A 26031-nucleotide genomic window follows, 5' to 3' on the forward strand; every position below is an offset into this window, starting at 1 on the left:
AAGAGAAAATAACATAAGGCTAAATGACTTAAGGATATATAGCCATAGAATATATTTTTCAGCACAGTACAGTTATCCTTTCAGCATGCCCCATTTTTGCTTTAACTTAGACAGAGATCAAGTCGGCACACCCATGACCATAAATATAATTTTGTATCCTACAAAAGAACACTTAAAATATACCGTATTTTTCAGACCCTAAGATGCACTTTTTCCACCCCTAAAAAGGGGGTGGAAAAGGGGGTGCGTTCTTATGGACTGAATACACTGCACCCACCCCCCAGGTACCTTTTTTAGTGGTGGTCCAGCGCGGTCTCCGGGACGGCTGCCTGTGTCTTTAGAAGAGCGATGCACAATGTAAGAGCGTGACCTTTGCGTTTCCTGCCTGGTTGCACCGCTCTGTGATTGGCTGCAGTTACTGACAGCAGACAATCATATTGGTGCGGGACCAGGCAGGAAGCACAAAGGTCGCGCTCCTGCGTCACTCTGCTAAAGATAGAGGCAGCCGTCCCGGAGACCACCACTGGACCACCACTAAAAAAGGTACCGGGGGGCTTCGGACTTCTGCCGGCAGCTGTGGGCGGCTTCGGGTTTCCCAGCACCAGACGCACCAGACACACCTCTACAGGTCCAGTGCGTCTTATGGTCCGAAAAATACAGTAATCATGTAAAACAAAGACAGAACCAATTTCAATTCAGCTTCCTAATACGTTTTAACGTAATTATCTGTTTAATGGAAAACATCTCCACTAGGAGCTAACAGATTTTATGAGACTGTGTTCTTACCAATTCATTTTCAGAATACAAATTCCTCTTTAAAAGGATTGTGATCAAATGATTGTTTAGCAGCAACCTTACACAACTGTCAATAATTTTATTAACAGGCATTATAAACAGATAATACTAATCTTATTTAAAAACCATGAGTGCCACACTGTTGTATATACAGCCCATGAATAACTTAAAAGTACTTCCCATTTTAAAAGGCAATGCATACAGTATACAAAAGCTACACTAACCAGGAAGCAGTCATAAGGGTACATGATTGAAGTGTCTAAATTGATAATATATACAGTACATAGTTATGGTTTATTATGTGCTCAGTACAGTTGTGTTTCTGTACTACAACTTCCATCATGCTTCACTTTCCCCAGACATGGAATTCTGCACCTCCTCTTCCAAAATTGGGACAATCAGGTTATCCTTGGACATCAAGTTATATTTCATCACAAATTTAGTGAAGCGATGACACAAGAAGGTCTCATTCTGGGGAAAGAAAGACAAGAAATCTCCATCTTAATCCCATTTTAAAGGAGACTGACATTTACACAGAACATTAGATTACATAGCAAATATTTTGAAGTTGATTTTGTAATTTACAGCACTGACGATTTATACATTTGGTACCAACACCACTGTATGAGAGACATACAAAACAGATGGCCAACAATCTCCTATAAAAAAAACACCTCAAAGATGAAGTCATGTTATTCTTTATTTTCAAGATTCAAGTATATTTACTTCTTATTATATTGCATATTGAACATTCCATTTTAATGGTTTACAAAACCAAAATTATATAGAGAAAAAGAATATATAAGGAAATTACATTCCAAAGCTAAAAACGTCACGTAATTTGATTGTATAATTATATATGAAAACTGGAGGTGCATGGGTTTTGATATCAGTCACAGAGATAGATGGCCTTCCTTTAACAAATTCAAACCAAAGCAGTTAAACAGTAAAACCAGTTGACACTGTGAAACAGACTGGAAGAACCTGTTTGCTTCTTTTGCCCCTGATATGTCAGCTATCCCCTGTCCAACTCACTGACTTCTGTCCCAAACATTTTATTCTACTCACAGCCCCAACACAAACATGAATGCAGCACTTTAACCCCTCCTTCTTATCCCATCAGCAATGCTCCCTCCTTTCCCTATTTCTTCTACTTCCTCTCATCCTGACAACACTGGTCTACCTTCTTTTCTTCTGTCAGTGGGACACTGGCACACCAGCAAGTTCCAGTGAGCAGTGCAAGCTTCTCTTTTCAAGCCTAGCAAGTACAGAGTGAGTGTGTGTGTATATATAAACAAAGATACTTGCCTATAGCAGGTGTTCTCTCAGGACAGCAGGCATATATTCCGACATGCAGGTAACATCATCCATGGAACCTGGTACAGACACTGCCAAGTGCACCATCACTTTAAATCTTTAGGCAGTGGCCATACCACGCTCGTGCCAATGCACCTAGTATTGAAGAAAGAGGACAGATACTGGGTTCCACAGAATGCAATGAACACCAGGAAGAGAACCGTGTCCACTTAAAGTGGCGAGAGAACTGAGTGGAAGGTTTTTTAGAAGTTTCTAAAACAGCAGATACTGCAGCCAAAAGGCAAAAAGAATTTATCTGTTCAGAGAAAGAAACCATGTTGTTAGTGCTAATGACTGGGGAGCAGGGCCGGATTAAAGGATAGGCCCAAGAGGGGGCCCCAGGGCCGGTGTTATAGGGAGCAAACAGGGCATCTGCCCTGGGCCCCACAGATCCAGAGGCCCCCACGGTCCGAAGTGCTTTATTAAAATACTACATTTTCCTTTTCAGAGGGGCCCGACATGGCAGCCGTTCTCACAAGCTGCCGGTGGCTGCCCCGAAGCTTTCCCTCTCTACAGCAATCTGCCCTGTCAGAAACAGGAAGTTGCGGCAGAGAGAAAATTTCGGAGCAGCCGCTAGCAGCTTATGGCAAATGCTGCCATGTCGGACCTTTCTGAAAATGAACCTCCTGGATGACGCTGCCTGCGCTTCCGCCACACATGCCTCCGCTCAGATCAGAAAAGACGGCGGGCAGACAAGACCCATCCCCACCGGCTCTCGTGGGTTCAAGTCCTCCAGTACACCCGCCTTCCTGCTGCTGCTGGGGCTCCCGGTTCGGATCTGCGCAGGGAAAGGATATTTAACTGACAAATGTGGGAAAATAAAAGATTATGGAGATGGCAGGTACGTTTCCCTTAAAAGCAATCTTCTGCAACTGCCAGCAAATGAAAATGGGCAGGGTTTTGTTTGCCAGTGACAGGAGGCTGCCCAATGATCCACACACCCCAATCCAAGGCCCTCCCCGACCATCCTAGGCCCCTTATTCCAGTCCCCCTCCCTCCCTAAATTCCTGATAATCTAGAAGGTGTAATTGGGGCAGGAGTGATGCTGCCTATGGCCATGCATCCAATATGGCAGCTGCAAATTTTACCACAGATTTATGGTACCACTAGGGGTCTTGGTAGTAACATAAGACTATTGTGGCCACCCTATTCAGTGTGGCTGCAGCCATAGGCAGGAGCGAATGAGCATTGCTCCTGTCCCAACATCCGACTAGACCATTAGGGATTCAAGTAGGCTTGGGGGACCTATGCGGAGTGTGGAGGGTGCAGGACTAAGGGGGCCCCCCACCCTTTTGTTGCCAAAAATAATTTTCAGGGTCCCCCCCTTCCAAGAGCAGATAACTCCCTCTTCCCCAAACAAAATGAACATTCCCCTAGAAGACACAGGAAAGATATGAAGTGAAAAATTTTTGGCTACCCATCCTTAATATGTGTCTTTGAGAAACGGTTTGAGGGTCTGTACTGGAGGAGAGTGTATGTGCGTGTAACTTTGAATGAGAGAGAGATGTTGTGACCCATCTTCACTCCAGGCTACAGGACTTGTGGATATCTATTGCTGTTCTCACCTGGTTCCACACAGCCTAGTGCCCATCAACTTCCCTCTCCACTACATGCTGGGCACCATAGGGCTCTATCCTGGAACATGTATAGAGTAAGGAGAGAGGTCTGCAAAGAAACTACACTGATTGGGGATAGCTCAATAGGAAGACCTGATCCTGAGTTTCAGAAAACAGAAAGTAACCAAGCGAAGCTACTTCTGGCTTACAGTCCTTACAAGAAAAGGACTGGATGCTGTTGAAAGAGAGAGGAGAGAAGGTGGGGGTCCAAGTCTTGGGTGCTGCCTGATGTGCTTGGTCTAAGTGAAAAGGAGCACTGGGGAATGGGGAAATGAAGAGGAGATGGAGAGAGAAAGAGAGAGATTGGAGCTTTCGAAATATAGTGAGAGTAGAGTTCAGGTCTTGGCTTATGCCCAGAAGCTAGAATATAACTGAATGATTGATAAAGAGGAGAGAGGTAAAGCATCACGTACAGGATTTTAACAATTATCTGTCAAGAGTGAAAGATGTATGATCTTGAAAGATGCTCTGAGGAGATCAAGAGGTACACTCCTAAAACCTTTGAAACCTTTTGATGTTTTTAAAACTTCTTGTTTTTTACCTATATATTTCTATTTTTAGTTTGTGATTACTTATTCCATACTGGGTGAGGGTGTAACTGTATTCTGTGTGTATAAAAGACATGGTTTTCTGTTAGCGTTGACTAGCTTTGTTTGGCGAAATGCATCGAGCATGGTTCTTGGGAGCAGCTTGAATAAACCTGATTTGAATTTCCTTATTGTCTGTCGATCTTCTTTTGTTTCATGTTGGATTCTTTGGACTGCTTGCCTTGTTGTTTTGATACAAGTTAACATACATGGAGTGGAACGTACTAGAGGAGTAAAGATTTGGTTGTTCATACATACATATATAGTTGGTCGACATAGAGTGAGGCAGTTGAGAGGTGTTGTAAACTTGGTTATTAATATAGATTTATATTTTGGATAGTATTCTGCTTTACAATATATTTGAACACTTTTATATACGTATTGAAAGGATTCAGAGTTAATGTCCTGGGTAAGTAGGTGGGAAAGGAAGGAAGGGGGATTTGTTCAGAGATGTTTGGGGTTGCAAAAAAGAAAAACTGTGCACGGGTATGCTAATCTTTGTTTTGAATTTTTTTAAAAAAAGAAATACAGGTGGAAATAAAGAAGTAAATAAGAAAACAGATAAATGGGGGTGGAGCAGGGGCAGAGCCTGGGGATCCCAGTGTACTTGTGTGCCTAGGGGCCCTCGAAGAATTAATCCTGCCTGCTGGGGAGTGGGATGAAGGAGGAACCCCTCATTCTGAGTAAGTAATGTTGTAAACGGTTGCAATTTAAACAACTTCTTGAATGAGAGCTCTAGAAAAAGTGGAAACCAGACCTGGCATGGCTAGAAAGGTACTATTAGGATCATGGTGCCCCGATCCTGGTGAAGTATAAGCAGCGTTTTCCCTATGAGAGAGATCAGAGGAAACTTTCTCCAATGGAGAAGGCATCTGAAGCCATGCAGTTCTGAGCAAAGAGTCTGGAACAGAACTGTGGAAGTTTGTTGTTCTGAGGAGAAGCAATTAGATCTGTGTAGTGTTCCTCACCAAGCAAAAATCGGATGCAAGATGGTCGTGTTGAAAGACTATTCGTGAAGCTGAAGAAGTCTGCTCAACTTGTCTGTGAGAACATTCTGTTTTGCTGATAACTAAACTGCCCTGAAAAGTTTCCCATGAGCAGCTGCCCATCCAAATTTTTTATGGCTTCCATACAAAGGAGATGGGATTCCATTCCCCCTTGTTTGTTCAGATACAACAAGGCAACTTGGTTGTCTGTAAACATGAGAACTACCTGGTTGTGTATACTGTCTTGGAAAATCTTGAGAGCATTCCCCATTACTTGTAACTCGAGAAATCCGATATGGAAACTTTGTTCTTGGCAAGATCACAGTTACTTACCGTAACAGGTGTTGTCTAGGGACAGCAGGCAGATATTCTCAACATATGGGCGATGTCAACCACGGAGCCCCGATGCGGACAGCTTAACAAACAGACTTGCTTGAAGAACTTTTAGAAAGTTTGTGACTGCCGCACCGTGCATGCACGAGTGCCTTCCCACCCGACGTAGGGTGCGTGTCTCCTTAGTTCAGATAGCTAGCTAAGAAGCCAACCAGAGGAGATGGGTGGGTTGTGAGAATATCTGCCTGCTGTCCCTGTTACGGTAAGTAACTGTGCTTTATCCCAGGATAAGCAGGCAGCATATTCTCAACATATGAGTGACCTCCAAGCTAACCAGAATGGGATGGTGAGAGTGTTGGCAATTCAGAAGAATAAATTTTGTAAAATTGTCTGGCCAAAGTGACCATCCCGTCTGGAAAAAGAATCCAGACAATAATGAGAGGTGAATGTATGAACCAAGGACCAAGTAGCAGCTTTGCTGATTTCCTCAATAGGAGTAGATCTAAGGAAAGCTACAGATCCCGCCATGGCTCTAATTTTATGGGCTGTGACTTGACCCTCTAGATGCAGTCTAGCCTGAGCATAGCAGAATGAGATGGAAGCAGCCAACCATTTGGAGATGGTTCATTTAGACAATGGATGTCCCAACCTGTTTGGATCGAAGGAGACAAAAAGTTGAGGAGAAGATCTATGTGGCTTAGTCCTTTATAAGTAGAAAGCCAAAGCACACTTGCAGTCCAGAATATGAAGAGCTGTTTCTCCTGGATGAGAATGAGGCTTTGGAAAAAACACTGGAAGTACAATGGATTGATTGAGATGAAACAACTTTTGGTAAGAATTTAGGATGAGTACGGAGGACCACATTGTCGTGATGAAATACTGTGAAAGGAGGGTCCGCTACTAAAGCTTGTAGCTCACTGACTCTGCGAGCAGACGTGAGAGCAATGAGAAAAACCACTTTCCAAGTGAGATATTTGAGATGAGCCGTAGACATTGGTTCAAAGGGAGGCTTCATCATTCTAGCAAGAACCACATTGAGATCCCAAACCACTGGAGGCGGTTGGACATTGAAAAGTCCTTTCATAAATCGGGAAACCACAGGATGAGCAGAGAGAGGTTTTCCCTCTAAGGGCTGATGGAAAGTAGCAATTGCACTGAGATGGACTCTAATGGATGTTGAATTGAGGCCTGATTGAGATAAATGAAACAGGTAATCCAGAACTGAAGACAAGGAGGTAGACTGAGGTTCCTAGTGGTAGTGTAACATTGTCTAGTGTAACATTGTCTAGTGGTAGGTTTTCTGGAAGCATCTAAAATGGCTGCTACAGATTGAGAAAACTGTAGGTTGGCAGTTACATTGAAAGGTACCAAGCTGTCAGGTGCAGAGACTGCAGGTTGGGATGAAGCAGAAACCCCTGACTCTGTAAGCAGAGACAGAAAAACTGGTAGAAGTAGAGGCTCCCTGTTGCTGAGTTGAAGTAGAAGGAAGAACCACGGTTGTCTGGGCCACCAAGGAGTTATCAGGATCATGGTGGCATGTTCGTGTTTGAGTTTGATGAGTGGCTTGAGAATTCGAGAAAATGGAGGAAACACATACAGAAATTTGTTTATCTATTCCAGAAGAAAGGCATCTGCCTCCAGGCGGTGAGGAGAGTATATCCTGGAGCAAAACTGAGGCAGCTTGTTGTTGTGGGTGAGATGCAAAGAGATCTATTTGAGGAGTTCCCCATTGAGAAAAAATGTGATGGAGAGGCGACGAATTGACATTTGTGAGTCTGTAGAAGACGACTCAATTTGTCCGCCAGAAAGTTTTTCTCTCCTTGAATGTAGACCGCTTTCAGAAAGATGTTGTGAAAAAATGCCCAATTCCAAACCTTCTGAGCTTCCTTGCAAAGGTGAAGGGATCCTGTTCCTCCCTGCTTGTTGACATAGTACATGGATACTTGATTGGCTGTATGAATGAGGACTACTTGATAGTGAAGAAGATGCTGAAAAGCTTGAGAGCATTGAAAATCGCTCCAAGTTCCAACAGATTTATGCGACTCCAACGATCTGTGCTGGACCAATGCCCTTGAGTACAGAGACCATCGAGATGAGCCCCCCAAGCGTAGGTCGAGGAATCTGTCATGAGGACCTTCTGATGAGGGGGTGTTTGAAACAGTAAACCCCTGGAGATATTGGAAGAAACCATCCACCAGTGAAGAGACTGTTTGATTGAAGGAGTCACTGCAATGTGCTGAGAGAGAGGATCGGAAGTCTACGCCCATTGAGAAGCCAGGGTACACTAAGGAATTCTGAAGTGAAGTCTGGCAAAAAGAGTCACATGAACTGTAGAGGCCATGTGACCTAGGAGAACCATTATGTGTCTCGCTGAGAATGAAGTGAGGGGCAACACTTTGTGACAAAGTTGTATGGGAGTATCCTGATGTTGTTGAGGAAGGAATGCTCTGAGTTGCAGTGTCCAGTATAGCTCCAATGAACTGTAGCATTTGAGAGGCTGTAGCTGGGATTTTGGAAAGTTTATTTTGAACCCCAAACTTTGGAGGAACCAAATAGTCCATTGGGTTGCTACAATAACCCCCTGAGATGTTGAATCTTTGATGAGCCAGTCATCCAGGTATGTGAAAACCTGAAGACCATGGCTGCGCAGAGCTGCTGCTACTACTACTACCAGGCACTGTACACTGTACACTGCAGATGAATGGAGGAAAAGGATTCTCTGCCTCAGAACTGCTCCAAATTGCCCAGACTTGAAGATCTTTGGACTTCCAGTTGGTCAGACTTTGACTGTAACCTCTTCCCTCAAGGATATTCTCCACACAACCAGGGGTGGGAAACATAGTCTATGCCCTGAAACCCTGTGGGACTTTTACACAGGACACATGCAGCCTGCACTTAAACCCCTGACAAGGTCAGAGGGCAAGTGAGCTCCCAGGGTAATGGGCCCTCGAGTCTGAGAAGGTGGCACACAGCAGGCTGGTTTCACAGGTTCACCAAAGTTTCTCTGTGAAGTAGCAGTCCAGCTCTGCAGGACTGCGTCCTTTCCTCCAGCGGAGGACCACCGCAGAGGTCTCACAGCACTTAAGCCATTGAAAAAAACCAAACTTTAAGCAAAAAAAATAAGAAAAAGATGCAGATCAGATCAGAAGACTTTTGCACGGATTGCTTGCAGAAATTGAAAACTGCAGGGGGTTCTGTCCATCTTTCTCTCTCTCTCTGAGGTAGAAGCACATGCTCAAAAAAGTGTTTGGATTTCTGCAATTCCCAGATTATGGGAAGGGATTGAATACCTAGAGTATGGAATCTGGAAGGGACATAACAGAAATTGGGCGATAATGCTCTACTCGCTACCACTCTGCCAATTTTTTTAACAGCTTAAAATTCCTAACTAGAAAAATAGAAACATTTTTGGATGAGGGTAAATTTTTCAATTTTGTTACCACTCTAAATAGCTCTTTAGATGAAGTAGCTGAATATCCTATTTTCTGATCAAAATAGACTCTCTTAGCTGCTAAAGTGGTTCTCTTATAAACTCCCTACAAATTTTGATATTTCAACATAGAAATCTGATCAGGATATTTTCGCCATTTTTGTTTCTTCGGCCTCAGCAACTGCTTTAGACTTTGTATTTCATCTGGAAAACCATGGCACCATATGAGACCGCTGAGGAAAAATTTCATTCAACAGCTCTACTCTGTCCAGACAAGCAGTAAGAATTAAAGAATGACACGGTGGAGGGGAGAAGGTGCTCACCGCAGGTATGGGGACAAGGCCATCCACCACCCCGTGGAGCGGTGAATGGCCTTGTCCCCGCAGTTAAGGGAAGGAACGCACGCGGTCACCAATTGAGCGCAGCCCCTCCCTCCTTCCTACCTACCCGAATCTATCTATCTCCTTCCCTCCCCCTTACCTTCATGGCGCGTTTAAGGTTTGAGACTTGTTGAAAGCCACCAGAGCGTACGTGCAGTTGCGTGTGTGTGTGTGCAGAAGCTTCTCCTCTGACGCAACTTCTGGTTGCATCAGAGGAGAAGCTTCTGCCCACACACGCAAGCGACTGCATGAACACTCCGGTAGCTTTCAACAAGCTGCTCAAACCTTAAAACGCACCGCAAAGGTAAGAGAGGGAGGGAGATGTACGGACTGCGCGAGGGGTGCTGAAGGGCAGTGAGGTGACGAGAGGGAAGGGTGGATGCTACGGGGATGGGGTGGTGAAGGGGACGGCGGGGATGGGGCAGTGAAGGGGATGGTGGTCCGGTGACGAGGCCAGATTTTTTTTCCCCATGGCATTCTCTAGTAAAAATATCATATCAATAATCTGCTACATCAGAAACATCAAGCTGGCATAGCGTATTCAACTGTGGAAATCATATGTGTTTTAATTATCTACTTCCTCCCTAATCAAAGAGGACTTCCCCAATTTCCGATTTAGTTGAGATGGAACAGGAATGGACAACTTAATAACATGATTATCAGACCAAGGGACTGGATAAGAGTTAAATGAAAGATCACATGAGTTCTGTAATTGAAAACTTGGTTTTAGGGTCAGTTATGCCCAGGGTTATATATTATTCCCGTCTCTAATTTATTTATAGATAAAAGAAATGTGTTTTTATATAAATTAATTTTTTTCTTAAACACCAACTGGCAGAACCAGCTCATATTTCACCTGGATGAAGATTGATTCAAAATTATCTGTTAAGTCAGACTTTTCACATCATGCCAAACAGTGATGTAGCTAGTGTGGGAGAAACCTGGGGTGGCAGCACCCCCTCCCTCTTCTCCGCCCTCCAGCACACGCATTCCCCAGCTCTTCCCCTGTACCTATTTTGCTTCCCTGGCATGAACAGCATCTCTAACTTGCTGCTCATGCTGGCTCTCTCTCTGACGTCACTTCCTAGTGACGGGACCCGGAAGTAATATCAGAGGGGTGTGCTGAGTCTGGCGCAAGCAGCAGATTGGAGCTGTGCTTGCACTGGCAAAGAGCTAGAGGTATGGTAGTGGGGAATCGAAGATGCGCATGCGTGGGGGGTAGGAGCAAGGTGGGGAGGACAGAGGAGGAGAGGTGCTGGTTAAGATGGCGCTCAGGCTGGTCCATCCGTCTCCCTTAGTCTGCCACTGATGCCAAACAGTATTGATGAAAACCCATAAAAACAAGGATACTGCTTTTAAAGAAAGTACATCCTATGCATGTTTCATCAACAATTTTAGGACCTGCAATACAGAGTAAATAAAAATATATGCAATGATGACAGTTTGGTACATGGCAGGATTATTAACATGTAAAGCAAGTAATCCAACTCACCTCATATTCATCAAATATCTGCCGGTGATGAAAATAAGCATGTGAAAATATTCTGTAAATCCTACGGCACACAGATCCTAGTTTTGCTACTGATGACTCCTTTATGCTAACCCTGCAAGGAAAATGTCAATCCTTAAATGCTACACATGCCTGGAAAAGGGACACAATAGACAACTTGTCTGATGTGGGAATACAAATAACAACATTGCTGAGCAAAAAGCTAATAAAATCAAGGAGAGTTCTTTACCAACAAATTCCCCCAGACATTCTAGTGTATTTAATTTCAGTTCCATGGTTCCCTACTCAAGGGACCTCAAGCAGTTCAGAGTAAGAGCTAGACGAGACTGACAACAAGCATAGCATGCTCTCATCTGATGAAATAAAATGTTTTTGCCTCGTTTTAATTGATGTTCATGAGATTCTTGATATATAACCTGTCTATGGTACAACTAAAGCAGTTTACATATATAAACACACACTTAGAATTCAAAAATATGCTCAGAGACACGAAGGCAACAACATGGAGCCGCAGCCCCAAGAAAGGTGGCGAGGCAATTTTCTCTTGGGGCTGCGGCTCCATGTTGTTGCCTTCGTGCCTCTGAGCATATTTTTGAATTCTAAGTGTGTGTTCTAGAAGAATTAATTTCACTATTACACCTATTGAGTGATTTTTTGACTTCTGTATGTTTCCCTTTAATCACTCTTCTTAGTAGAGTACCAGTTTTTTTTTGGTTTCCCCATATATATTTGGACTTAGTCTACATATATAAACAGGCACAATAGATATTTTCTGAAACACCATTTGAGAAAGTTCATATACATGTTAAACAGTTAAAAGAGGTATGCAGAAATTAAGGAAGCTGAGAGTGTCGCGGGCTTCTTAGCTTTCAGAAGGATACATAAGAATAGCCTTACTGGGTCAGACCAATGGTCCATCAAGCCCAGTAACCCGTTCTCACGGTGGCCAATCCAGGTCACTAGTACCTGTCCCAAACCCAAAGAGTAGCAACATTCCATGTCTTAATAACAGACTATGAACTTTTCCTCCAGGAATTTGTCCAAACCTTTCTTAAACCAGCTACGCTATCCGCTTTTACCACAGCCTCCGACAACGCGTTCCAGAGCTTAACTATTCTCTGAGTGAAAAAATATTTCCTCCTATTGGTTTTAAATATATTTCCCTGCAGCTTCATCACATGACCCTTAGTCTTTGAAGTCTAGAAAATCCTGAGTGGAGTAGAACGGGTATAAGTGGACTGATTTTTCACTCCATCAAAAATTACAATCATATCTCCCCTATTTCAGAATATCACTTCTAGGACAGGAACGAACGCTCAAGAACCATGCCATAAGACCAAAGAGAGCAGGTACAGATGGATTGGAAGCCTAAAGCTCAGTCCCTTCTGCAGGCGTATTAAATCTGCATACCATGGGCCAATCCGGGGTCACCAGAATCACTGGGCCCAAATGGTTTGCAATTCTGCATAACACCCTGCCTATCATGGGCCATGGGGGAAATATATACAGCAGGCCAAACTCTGGCCAAGGCTGAACCAGATGTTGTGACCTGCACTTCCTGGCTTGCATGTTTGGCTGAAGAAACTGGACACCCGTTTATTCTTCACCATCGCAAGTTGAAGGTCGGATGACCCCAACGTTGAACGACAGCCTGGAAAGCTTGCAGGGACAGGGACCACTCCCCTGGGTTTAATATCTGCCTGCTGAAGAAGTTTGCTTGCACATTGTCCACTCCAGCCACATGGGTCTCCAAAATGACAAGAAGGTGGGCTTCTGTCCATTGAAACAGAACTTTCACCTCACGAGGCTGCCCCAGGAACTTATGCAGACATTTCTGATTGTGGCTCTGCACTGGACAGGAGCGAAGAAAAATTGCTCCTGTCCCGCTTCACTGACCACAAGGGTTCAAAAGGTATGTTGGAGAGGGGTCCGAGAAGCAGGAGGGAATCGGCTGGGACAGGATGCAGTAAGAATCGCTCTTATCCTGGATCACCACTGGACCACCAGGGCTTAAAGCAGGCCCAGGTGAGGGAGTGCACAGACTGAGGACCCGAATATAAACCGAGACCCTCATTTTGGGGCCATTTTTTTGAACTCAAAAATCTCGGTTTACATTAAAGTATATACAGTAAACATGGATTAATGAAAGAAAGCCAACATAGATTTAGTCAAGGGAAATCTTGCCTCACCAATCTACTACATTACATTACATAACATTTCTAGACCGCAAAACCTCTCAGATTGAAAGTTTGGATAAATTCCTGAAGGTTTGGATAAATTCCTGAAGGATGCGGGGGTTGAGGGATACAGAAAGAGGTAGAGATAATTTTATGAAAGAGCTTACAGAGAAGGATAAGGGGATTAAAAGGGTTTAGACCTGATGGACATGGACCTGATGGGCCGCAGCGGGAGCAGACTGCTGGGCGCGATGGACCTCTGGTCTGACCCAGCGGAGGCAACTTCTTATGTTCTTATCGATATGGTTCACAAAATATAGAAAACTGGGTATTCCCAGCAACCTACGGATTAGGCATTAACCATTTTAAAATCCTCTAAAAATCTTTTAAATAGTATCGATTTTAATAATTTTCTGAAATATATATAAGAACTTGAGGACCTTGTAAATAAAGAACGTAACTCCCTATCCCAGCTCTTAGCCTGAAGTAGGCACTGTTGGAACCTCTTGTGAGTACAACCTCAAACCAGAGGGAAAACTAATAAAGATGTAGTGCGTAATGGGCGAGTCACTTTGAACAAAGTAAATTGTTTTAATAGATATTTAGGCACCTAACCATATAAAGTTTTATAACAAAATATCCCCAATTTGAACAGCACATGGACTTCAAATGGGAGCCAATGGAGCTCTCTATAATAAGATGTAATACGGTCCAATTACCTCAGATTGAAGATCAAACGAACTGCTACATTCTGTATTCTTCAGAATCTAAGCATGTTTGTAGTGTGTCCAGCAAGATGGACTACGTTACAATAGTCTAAGGTGCTGAGTATCAGGGATTGAACACGAGTTCTGAATGCCATGGGTTCAAAATATGCTTTAATAGTATGAAACTTCCACAAAATGAAAAAGCACTTTTTCACCAAAGCCAAGGTAAATGCTTTCATGGACAGGTTTCTGTCTGAATTTACTCCCAGAATTTTGATTTCTGATTCAATGGGGTAAGTAATCCCACCAAGTGTTAGCTCTCTGTCGACCATCCGGTTTGAAGGGGAGGCAAAGAAAAACTTGGCTTTACCTGAATTGAACAATTCATAATCTCTCATCCAGTTATTCATAGTAGACATAATCTCTTGGATTATATTTAAAGAGGCATTGAAATTCACAGGAATAGGTATAACAATCATTATGTCATCTGCATAACTAAAGATCTTTAAATTAAAGGATGCGAGTTTCTCACCCAAAGATGCCAAGTAAATGTTAAAAATGAGTGAACAAACATGTGGTGAGGCTGTTGATATTGTGTATTTGGATTTTCAAAAAGTATATGACAAAGTACCTCATGAAAAACTTCTGAGGAAATTAGAAAGTCATTGGATAGGAGGTAATGTCCTATTATGGATTAAGAACTGGTTGAAAGACAGAAAATAGAGTAAGTTTAAATAGTGGGGTTCCCCAGGGATCTGTGTTGGGACCGCTGCATTTTAACACATTTATCAATGATCTAGAAATGGAAATAACTAGTGAGATAATTAAATCTGCTGATAACACAAAGTTGTTAAATTGCAAGAGGATTGTGAAAAAATTGCAAGAGGACCTTGCAAGACTGGGTGTCAAAAAGGCAGACGACATTTAATGTGAGCAAGTGCAAAGTGATGCATGTGGGAAAGAGTAACCTGAACTATAGCTACGTGATCCTGGGTTCTATGTTAGGAGTCACAGGAAAGAATCTAGGTGTCATTGTTGAAGTTATGTTGAAACCCTCAGCTCAATGTGCGGCGGCAGCTAAGAAAGCAAATAGAATGTTAGGCATGAAACTTATAATGACCTTGTATCACTCTATGGTATGGCCACACCTCGAACACTTTGTGCAATTATGGTTGCCGTTATCTCAAAAAAGATGTAGTGAAATTAAAAAAGGTACAGAGAAGAGCGACAAAAATGATAAAAGGGACGGGACGACTTCCCTATGAGGAAAGGCTAAAGTGGATAGAGCTCTTCAGCTTGGAGAAGAGACAGCTCACGGGTGATAGATAGAGGACTATAAAATACTGAGTGGAATAGAAAGGATAGATGTGAATCGCTTGTTCACTTCCCCCTCCCCATTCGCGGTTCCTGCACTCGCGGTTTCATATAATCGCAATTTTTTTCTGGGGAGGGGGGAAAATAAAAAAAAAAACAGTCTTCATGTAAAAAAAATCCATCTTTCTTTCCTCCCTGCCGCCTTCCCGGCCTTACCTGGTGGTCTAGAGGTCTTTTGGGGCAGGAGCGATCTTCCTATGCTCCTGCCCCGTGCAGATCACCATGAGGAAATGGCTGCTGGGAGTTCCCATAGTCTCTCAAGACTACGTCGGGAATTCCCTACAGCCATTTCCTGATGGCGATCTGCACGGGGCAGGAGCGTAGGAAGATCGCTCCTGCCCTGAAAGCCCTCTAGACCACCAAGTAAGGCTGGGAAGGCGGCAGGGAGGTGGGGGTGGATCAGAGCCGGATAATCGCGGTTTTTCGGCATTCGCGGTCCAACTCTGCCCGTATCCCCCGCAAATGATGAGGGAGAAGTGTTTACTCTTTCCAAAAATACTAGGACTAAGGAGCATGTGATAAGGCTACTAAGTAGTAGATTTAAAACAAACCAGAGAAAATATTTCTTCACACAATGTATACTTAAACTCTGGAATTTGTTTCCAGAGAATGTGGTGAAATCAGTTAGTTAGCGGGGTTTTAAAAAGGTTTGGATAATTTCCTAAAAGAGAAGTCCATAGGCCTTTATTGAGATGGTGTGGGGAAATCCATTGCTTATTCCTCGGATAAGCAGCATAAAATCTGTTTACTACTTGTGGTCTACCTAGGTATTTGTGACCTGGGTTGGCCACTGTTGAAAACAGGATACTGGGCTTGATGGACCTTCAGTCTGTCCCAGTATGGCAATTTTCATGTTCTTATGTAAAATGGGGAATATACATTCAGATTTTTATCTTAAGGTAGACCTAGATCAGACCTTCTTGAAATCTCTATATGGTATGGATCTCCTTATATCATGGAAGATTAGTTTTTTACCTTGATAATCTTCCTGTTAGAAGACATAGGAGTCTGTACTCTAGGTGAATCACCCCTGGTCACGAGTTGCTTGCAGAAGGATGTCAATTACATCTTTCAGCTCTTCCTCCTTCACAAGTGGAATATAGTGCCCTCTTCAGTTTGTACCAAAGCAGCTGAACTCCACTATGAGAAAAGAAATCAGAAGGAGGGGCACAGGGAACTTCCCGTGAACACCGTACATTTTTGATCTGCTCTGTAACTCATGAAAAAGAGCAATAATTAACATGAACTTACATGGGTGTACCAACAAACCAACCTTCTGAGTGATACTACACAGAGGCTCCAAAACTCAACAAATGTATTACTTTATTTGCAATTTATCTGTACATTTTCATCCAAGTAACAAGACAGAAACTCCAGTATCAAACTATAGATTTGTCCAAGGCAGAAAGCAGATGCACTGAAACACCGACAAGGCAGGTCATACAGATTCCCATGTCTTCTAGCAGAAAGAAGATCATCAAGGTAAGAACAATCTTCCATTCTGTTGCAAAGACATAGAAGTCTGTACTCTAGGTGATGTACCAAAGCAGTGCCAGACATCTAGGGTGGGATGAGCCTGCTCGCAAAATAGAGGACTCAAAAGCAACATCCTCCCATGCTGGTATGTCCACTCTGTAGAACTTTGTAAAGTTATGAAGAGTAGACCAAGTAGCTACTCTACAAATCTCCTTGGGTGGAACTGCCCCAGTCTCTGCCCATGAAGATGCCTTCTGGCTGAATGAGCTTCGACAGAGATAGGTGGCCATTAGCCACAGCCTATGTATGTTGACAAGATTGAATCCATATGGCACATAGCAAGATGTGAATCCATATGGCAATAGTGGAAGCTGGTCTGCCTCATCTTGACTGACTGGTTAAAACACACAGATGGCCGGGAAAGAGAAAATCATTGGTCCTTTCTGGATAATGAAGTAAAAGTCTGCATGTCCAACCTCTGCAATATCCAATCTTGCTTAGGTGAACCACCAGCCTGAACAGTGGGTAAACAATCCTCTTGATTGAGGTTGAAGGTTGAAAACAATCTTAGGCAGGAAGGAAGGGACCGTGCATAGGGAAATCTCAGCATTTGTGATCCTGAGATATGGTTCTCTGCATGAAAGAACCTGAGACCCTTCTTGCTGAGACTTTTGTTTCAAGGAATACTGTCTTCACTGTAAGGTCCAGGAGGGATGCCTCTTGAAGTGGCTCATATGGAGGATGACCAAGGCCCTTCAGTCTGATATTAAGATTCCACAATGGAATCTTAATACTGGGGCATCCCCTCAAAATCTGGTTACATCTGGATGAGATGCTTGCGATACCTTCCCCTCTTGAGCTCAGAAGCATGAAAGGCCTTCCACTTGATCTTGAGAGATGCTACTGCCAGGCATTTTTTCTAATCTGGCCTGTTGAAAGGCCATGCTCACAGGAATTGGCGCCCTGAAAGTTTCTACATGATCTTTGATGCACCTGAGCTGAAAACCCTTCCAGGTTCCTGCAGAGGCTGCCATCGTTGAAGGCTTTTTAGCGCGGAAGAGAGTAGTAATGACTACTTCCGAAGAACCTTTGCATGCTAAGGCTGTGAACTCAAGAGCCATGCCATAATCTAATCTAATCTAATCAGAATTTCTGTATTGCACTTATCCAGTACAGGTTCCAGGCGATTTACAAGTCAGGAGGTCAGTAAGGAGGATAGGGGAAGACATAAGATCAAAGCCATCAGTTCACTAAAAGAGCTAAGAAGCCAAATAGGGTGGTGGGAGGTCATTAATCTTCTATTAATGAGTGTCCTTCCTGCCTCCAAACATATGCCTCCTTTTACAAAGTTGCAGTAGAGGTTTTTACCATGGGCCAGTGAGGTAAATGCTCTGACGCTCAAAGGAATTCTATGAGCGTCAGAGCATTTACTGTATATACTCAAATATAAACTGAGGTGACCCTTTTCCCCCCAAAAAGGAGGTAAAAAGGTTGACTCGAATATAAACTGAGATTAGAAACTTGGGTGATCCTGGTGAGACAGTCTACAAAGCCATAAGTTTTAACACAATTTTTTTTTTAACATTAAATATTTTAATTAATTTAAAACCCCTGAGGAAGGCGATTTTGATCTCCAAAAGTTAGTTAAAAAATGTATTAAAATTAGTCCAATTAAGATTATCTTATTTCCAATTTCTATTTATAAATGTTTATCAATACAGTTACAATACTATTTTATTCTAAAGTAACAATAAAAAAAATCTTTTCGGGGTTCTGGAATGTCAGTGCAATAGAATGGCTGGCTGATTGAAGAGCTCCTCATACTCAGCAGTTATTTTTGAATATATTATTAGTTTATTTTAAAAAAATAATTTAAAGAAAGTGCTGAAATGGCTTCATTAAAACAAACAAAACTAGAAAATTCTTTTTCTACCGGAGTTAAAGCAAAGAGATTGAAGCCTGAGTCGGTAATAGCTGCTCAAGTTCCCTTACTGAAAGAGAGTGCAGATCCTGTATCGGTGGATATTCTGGAGGAAGTTCGGGTGATTAAATCAATGTTAAAAGATAACACAGAAAATATGGCAGCTATGAGAGAGGAGATTTCTACTGTTACTAAGCAGCTGGAGATATCTAATCGAAGGGTGGATCAGTTAGAGTCCCGCATTGAGAAAATGGAAGTGGACCAGAGGCAGTGCAAAAAAAATCACGCTGAGCTTAAGGACCTGCAAAAACGTATGGAAGCTTATGAGAATTACTCTCGTAGATGTAATGTTAGGATCCTTGGGATGGCTGAAGGATCAGAAGGAAAAGACTGTCACCTTTTTAGAAAATTTGCTGCCAAATTTATTTTCAATTTCAACGAAGTTTCCGTTTGAAATAGAACGTGCACACAGAATTCCTGTGAGGCAGTTAAATGGGCAGCCTAGACCAAGACCTATAATATTAAAACTTCTCAGATTTCAGCATGCAATTGAAATTTTGTGGCTTGCCAAAGAAAAAAAGAAAATAGAATATAAAAATTCAGCTCTTATGTTTCTTCCTGATTTTGCCCCAAAAACAGCTGAAAAAAGAAAACAGTTTTTATTATTGAGACCGTAATTACAGCAATTAGGGGCAAGATATGGTCTCTTTTATCCTGCTTACACGAGGGTAACTCATGATAATCATACTATAAAATATGATGATTCTGTTAAACTTCAACAATATATTGAAGGCTGTGAAAATCATATGGAAAAGGATACTATCCAAGATTTAAACAAAAACTGCTATGATTTGTTACTAACTTCTTCAATTTGTTTGAATCCAATCTAGTTTGTAGTAGAAATGTTTTAACTGCTATTACAACTTCATCATATTTTAATTTGCCTGAATTGTAATTTCATTGAAGCATTTTAACATTCAAAGGAAGAGTCCTGAAGAAAGACTTTTTACAAAATTCTATTAATTTTTTGAGCATTTTTTCTGTTGTCTTTCCTGTGGTTTTAACAAGACTGACTTTCCTGGGGATATAACAAGTCTTTGAGGTCGACTGGTTCTGTGGTTTTGCAACTTCTTATGAAACCTAATATTGATTTGACAAGCTTGTCCTGGAAATTTTGTTCTGGTCATCAATTTTTTGAAATCTAATTCTATTTTTTCTGATAAGAACATAAGAACATAAGCAGTGCCTCCGCCGGGTCAGACCATAGGTCCATCATGCCCAGCAGTCCGCTCCCGCGGCGGCCCAAACAGGTCACCTGTCTGAATCACCAGAAGGGGCCCCCTTGCCACCCTGGTTTCCCATTGAAGTCCTATCTTCCCATCGAAGTCCTAACCCTCCGGTTTTGCACATGCACGACCTGGTCAGGTTTCTATACTTATTTCCTGGATACTTCTCTCAGTATCCCACGATCCCTTTATCCCTCAGGAATCCGTCCAATCCCTGTTTGAATCCCTGTACCGTACTCTGCCCGACCACCTCCTCCGGCAGCGCATTCCAAGTGTCCACGACCCTCTGGGTGAAAAAAAACTTCCTTGCATTTGTTTTGAACCTATCTCCCTTCAGTTTCTCCGAGTGCCCCCTCGTACCTGTTGTCCCCTTCAGTCTGAAGAATCTGTCCCTATCCACCCTCTCTATGCCCCTCATGATCTTGAAGGTCTCTATCATATCTCCCCTGAGCCTCCTTTTTTCCAGGGAGAAGAGCCCCAGCTTATCCAACCTCTCGGCGTATGGGCAGTGTTCCAGCCCTCTTACCAGTTTCGTCGCTCTCCTTTGGACTCTCTCAAGCACCGCCATGTCCTTCTTGAGGTATGGCGACCAATACTGCACGCAGTATTCCAGATGCGGACGCACCATCGCTCGATACAATGGCATGATGACTTCCCGCGTCCTGGTTGTGATGCCCCTCTTTATGATGCCCAGCATCCTGTTGGCTTTTTTCGCGGCTGCTGCGCACTGTGCAGATGGCTTCAGTGATGCATCCACCAGCACACCCAAGTCTCTCTCAAGTCTGCTGTCTCCCAACAATGCCCCCCCCATTTTGTAGTTGAACAACGGGTTCTTTTTCCCTATATGCATGACCTTGCATTTTTCCACATTGAAGCGCATTTGCCATTTGTCTGCCCAGTCCTCCAGCTTCTCCAGGTCCCTTTGCAGGTCCTCACACTCCTCCCTGGACCTAACTCTGCCGCACAGTTTGGTATCATCTGCAAATTTTATGACCTCGCATTTTGCCTCTTTTTCCAGGTCATTGATAAATATGTTGAAGATGTTATGGATTAACAGATGATAGATGTTTATTTGATTTATTAATTATAATTTATATATCTTTTTTAATATTATGGCAGATACTTCCATAATAACATAAATAATATAGAGATAAGAGTTTTATTTTTATTTTATTTTTTTTATCCTCTAGCTGTAACATTAGTGTTTAGTAAAGATGATTTGAATCTTTTATAAGTTGAGAAAAGGATTACTTTTATCTTTAGATATGATTTTCTTCTAGTGTGACAAGTATTTAGTATTTATATATATTTATTCTTATATGTTCTTTGTTTGCTGATTTTAGGTTTTTATTTTATTATAAAATTTATAATGAGGGAATGAATGGATATGAATTTTAAAGGTTGGGAAGATTTGGAATTTTTATTATTTTAATGTTCATTTATATTCTGGATATCTAGTAATAATCATTTTATTTAATCATTTAGTCTTCATTTTTAATATTTATTAATTTTTCTAAATTTGTTACATGTTTTGGTTGAATAGGATGATTATTTTATATAATAATTTCTACTGTCTCTAATTTTAGATAATATAAATTATATAATTTAATATATTAATTTTAACATTTCATATTTCAATATTTATTATTTTAATATTTTATTGGGTATCTATTAATCATAAACATTAATTTATTTATTCATTTAGTTTTTTATATTTGGTATTTATTAATTTTTGTGATTTTTGTTTTGTTTGGATAAGTTGGAAATTTTATATAATAAGTTTTAATGTCTATAATGAAAAATGATATTAGTTATATAATATAATTTATTATTTTCAAGATTTCATTTTATGGTAATTTTAAGTAATGATTTTAATTTAATTCATTATTTTAAGATTTTATTATAGTATAAATTGATAGTTTGCTGGTTGGGGATTTCTTTCGATTTCCTGGTCTTTATGTGTGCTGTCATTCACTTATATTTGTTATGGGGGATGGGTGTGGGAGGGTATATAGGGGTTTTAAGGGAGGGTAATTGGATGTGTAATTGGGATAATTTATATATAAGAATTAAAATCTTTTCAGGTTATTTTATTTGGTTCCTTAAAATAAATATAAATGTATTTTAAAATGTATTCATTGAATGTTAATGGACTCAATCACCCTATAAAGAAAAAGAAAGCCATATCTTTTCTTAAAAGACAGGGGGCAGTTATTTATTTCCTGCAAGAAACTCATTTATCTGCATTAGAATCAAGTAAGCTGGAAGGGGGTTGGGTTAAACAGTGTTTTTTGCCCCTGCTGTAGGCAAAATGGTGTGGCTATCTTGATACATAAAAAATGTATGGCTACTTTTACTATGTTATCTATGGATCCTTTCGGAAGATGGGTCCAAGTAAAAATGAGCTCAGGGAAAGATACCTTGATACTGTTCAATATCTATGCACCTAATTTGAATCAATCTGAGTTTTTTTTAAAAACCTTCAACAAATAATTTTACCATCATCTTCCTCCAATTTAATTTTGGCAGGGGGACTTTAATGCAGTAATGGACCCTATTTTAGATAAAAAGCCTAGTAAAATTTTAAAATCTTTAGGATTAGATAATTTGATAAATTCTTGTGGTTTAAAAGATATTTGGAGGATTTTTCATTTCAATGATCAGGAATTTTCATTTTATTCCCATGTTCACAAATCATTTTCTAGAATTGATTATTTTTTCGTTTCAGATAATTTAGTACAGAAGGTTAAGAAGGTGAATATAGATTCAATTATACTTTCAGATCATGGGGGTATTTGGATTGATTTTGAGATAGATGAACAAGAAAATAATAGACCTGTTTGGAGGTTTAATAATACATTGCTAGCAGATTCCAATTTTATAGAAAAATTTAAGTTAAAAATAAGTGAATTTTTTCAGTTTAATGAATCAGAAGAAATGTCTCAGGAAATTTTATGGGATGCCTTTAAAGCTACCTTGAGAGGACACATAATTTCGTACTCAGCATACGTTAGAAAACAACTAAATAAAGATTTTTTAATTTTAGAACAAAATATTAGAGAATTGGAAATTAAATTAAAGGAAAAATGGGAACAAAGTATTTATCAGAATTTGCTAAAAGTAAAATTTAGATACAATGAGATATCATCACAATTGGCTAGAAAGGAGTTTGTGTCCTATAAGGCATTGTATTATGGAACCTCAAATAAGGCGGGAAGATTACTAGCTAACTATTTAAAAGCAAAAAAAAGGAAAGCTAATATAATGGCTATTTCAGATAATGGAATAATTCATTCTCAAATTAAAAATATTTTACAACAATTTTTGAAATTTTATGAAAGCTTGTATTCTTCTGAGCATTATTTTAATAAAGAGAAAGATGGTTTTGAATTTTTAAAGTTGATTAATGGGCCTAAAGTTCCTGATCATATGAAAGAAAATCTCGAAGCACCTATAACACAAAAAGAAATTCAGAGGGCTTTAAAGTCCCTTAGAGTTGGATCCGCTCCAGGAAGTGATGGATATACGGTAGAATTTTTTAACTCTTTTCAAACTATTTTGTTACCCCATCTTTTCAAATTATATCAGTTTCAACTAAATAAAGGTTGTATTTCAGGTACTATGGCAGAAGCTTTAACAATAGTTTTGCCTAAGCCAAACGGAGATCCCATGTTGGTTTCAAACTATAGGCCTATTTCTTTGATTAATGTTGATGGGAAATTGTTAGCTAAAATATTGGCTTTGTGTTTGAATAAGGCTCTCCCTTATATTATTGGTATGCATCAAACAGGTTTTGTTGCTCAAAGACATTCTTCAAATAACACCAGATTAGCTTTTCATATTTTACATTTAACAAAGGATATGAAAGATCCAGCTTTCTCTGTTTCTTTAGATGCAGAGAAAGTATTTGATCGGGTAGAATGGACTTTTATGTATCAAGCAATGGATTGGTTTGGTATTGGTTCTCGATTTATACAAATGATTCAATCCCTGTATAGCTCCCCATCTGCTAGATTATATATAAATAATACTTTTTCAGAAAGGTTCTTTTTAGAAAGGGGAGTTAGACAGGGTTGTCCATTATCTCCTTTGTTATTTGATATTGTTTTGGAACCTCTACTTTTAGCTATTCAACAATCAAAGGAGATAGAAGGTATTCCTTATGCAGGTCGGGAATATAAAATTTCTGCTTATGCAGATGATATTTTGATTCATTTGAGAAATCCGGAGTCAACCATTCCACATTTATTGGATTTGATTGATAAATTTGGAAAATTTTCAGGTTATAAAATAAATTGGATTAAATCAGAAATTCTTCCACTAAATGTACATTGTATAAAAGGCTTATTTGATTCGTTTCAGTTTAGTTGGAAGAAAGATGGAATAAAATATTTAGGAATTTGGATAAAAAGTACATTGGAAGAAACAATGAAGGTAAATGAAAAATCCTTATTACTAAAAGTTACAGAATTGTGTGAGCAATGGAATCCTTTGCATATTTCTTGGTGGGGGAGAGTGCAAACAGTAAAGATGATGATTTTGCCTATAGTTTGTTACCAAATGAGTATGTTACCAGTTTATTTTCAAGAGTCCTTTTACAAAAAATTAAATAATATTTTGACAAAATTTATTTGGCTTGGGAAAAAACCAAGAATTGCTTTAGTATCGTTGCAAAAATCAATTGTGGAGGGTGGGGTAAATTTTCCAAACTTTTATAGGTACCATCAAGCCTATATATTGCGTCAAGGTATGTATTGGATCCTCCCTGAGCTTATTGATCATCAACCAGATTGGTTATATTTGGAACGGAATTTGGTGTCCCCTATGAGACTTCCACATGTATTAAGTATCAGATTTCATAAATATGCTAAGGACAATATAATTTTATTGGATACTTGGAAAACTATTAAATTTATTGATAAATTAACAGAGGTACCAATAATGAAATCTACTTTACAGTCCTTATGGTTAAACTCCAAGATTCAAATAGGCGGTGCTGGAATCGCTTGGAAGAATTGGATGCAGGCAAATATTAGGACATTAGATGATCTTATTTCTAATGGTAATCTGCTTGAGTTTTCACAACTGCAGCATTCATTTGGTATTTCAAACACTCAACAATATAGGTGCTTGCAGTTGAAGCAGGCTATTCAGATGGGGTTCCCTGAATGGAAAAATTTGAAAACTTATTTTAGCTTGCAAATCCTTTGCTACCAAACAGATTTAATAGGACATCAGGCTGCCCAGTGGTATAAATTGATTTCTGGATTTTTAAATAAAAAACCAAAAAATAGTCTTAGAGATATTTGGAGTATCGAGTTAAAACAGCATATTTCTGTTTCTCGTTGGCCACAAATCTGGACTTGGAGATTAAGATGTACAATGTCAGCATCTATGAGACAAACATGGTTGTTTTTATTACATAGAATTTTTTGGACTCCAGTTCGGTTGAATAAAGTAGATAGTTCTAAATCTAATAGATGTTGGCATTGTCATATTGATATTGGGACTTTGGATCATCTTTTATTTTTTTGTCCATTGATACTTGGCTTTTGGAAGTCGATTTGGGGGCAAATTAATAATATTCTTCAATCCACTATTCCTTTGATATTTGAAGCAATAATTTTTGGAACGATTCTGCATGATAAACCCACTTTGGATAGAAATAATAGTCGCCTTTTCATGATCTTATCAGAAATAGGGGTTCAAATGATCACATCTAATTGGAAAAATCATGATAGGATTAATTTTAGTTTTTGGTGGGCAACTGTATGTGCAACATATAAATATGAAAAGATTATGGCAGAGCGTTTAGGGTTTGTTAAATCCTTTAAGGGGATTTGGGGTCCATTAACTAATTTTGTCACATTATAATTAAAGTGATTCCTTTTTCTTTATGTTAGATTCCTTTGCACATCCAGGGTGGGTGGGGGGGGTGTATTATTTATTTAGAGGTATAAATTTCATAATATTCTATAATATTGATGAGTATAATATAATATCATTACTGTTATAGGTTAAGAAGGGATTTAAAATTTTTATTGTAATATTTCTGTTGTTAATAGTGTATTTTCATTTAGGTTTTTTTTTTTTTTTT

General features: G+C 40.2%; 1 protein-coding gene across 4 annotated transcripts in view; it reads right to left on the reverse strand.

Moving 5' to 3' along the window:
• Nucleotides 1-850: 850 nt before the first annotated feature.
• LOC117361554 (MOB-like protein phocein) overlaps nucleotides 851-26031 on the reverse strand; it is a 132497-nt gene continuing 107316 nt past the window's right edge. For all 4 annotated transcript variants that reach the window (XM_033947047.1, XM_033947043.1, XM_033947044.1 and 1 more), the window contains 2 exons: nucleotides 10976-11087; nucleotides 851-1266 (listed from right to left, as the gene is read on the reverse strand). In XM_033947047.1, coding sequence (XP_033802938.1) covers nucleotides 1135-1266; nucleotides 10976-11087 — 244 coding nt within the window. In that variant the 3' untranslated portion in view covers nucleotides 851-1134. The remainder of the gene's footprint in view (nucleotides 1267-10975; nucleotides 11088-26031) is intronic.

The sequence above is a fragment of the Geotrypetes seraphini genome, chromosome 5, assembly GCF_902459505.1.
Source record: "Geotrypetes seraphini chromosome 5, aGeoSer1.1, whole genome shotgun sequence".
Lineage (NCBI taxonomy): Eukaryota > Metazoa > Chordata > Amphibia > Gymnophiona > Dermophiidae > Geotrypetes > Geotrypetes seraphini.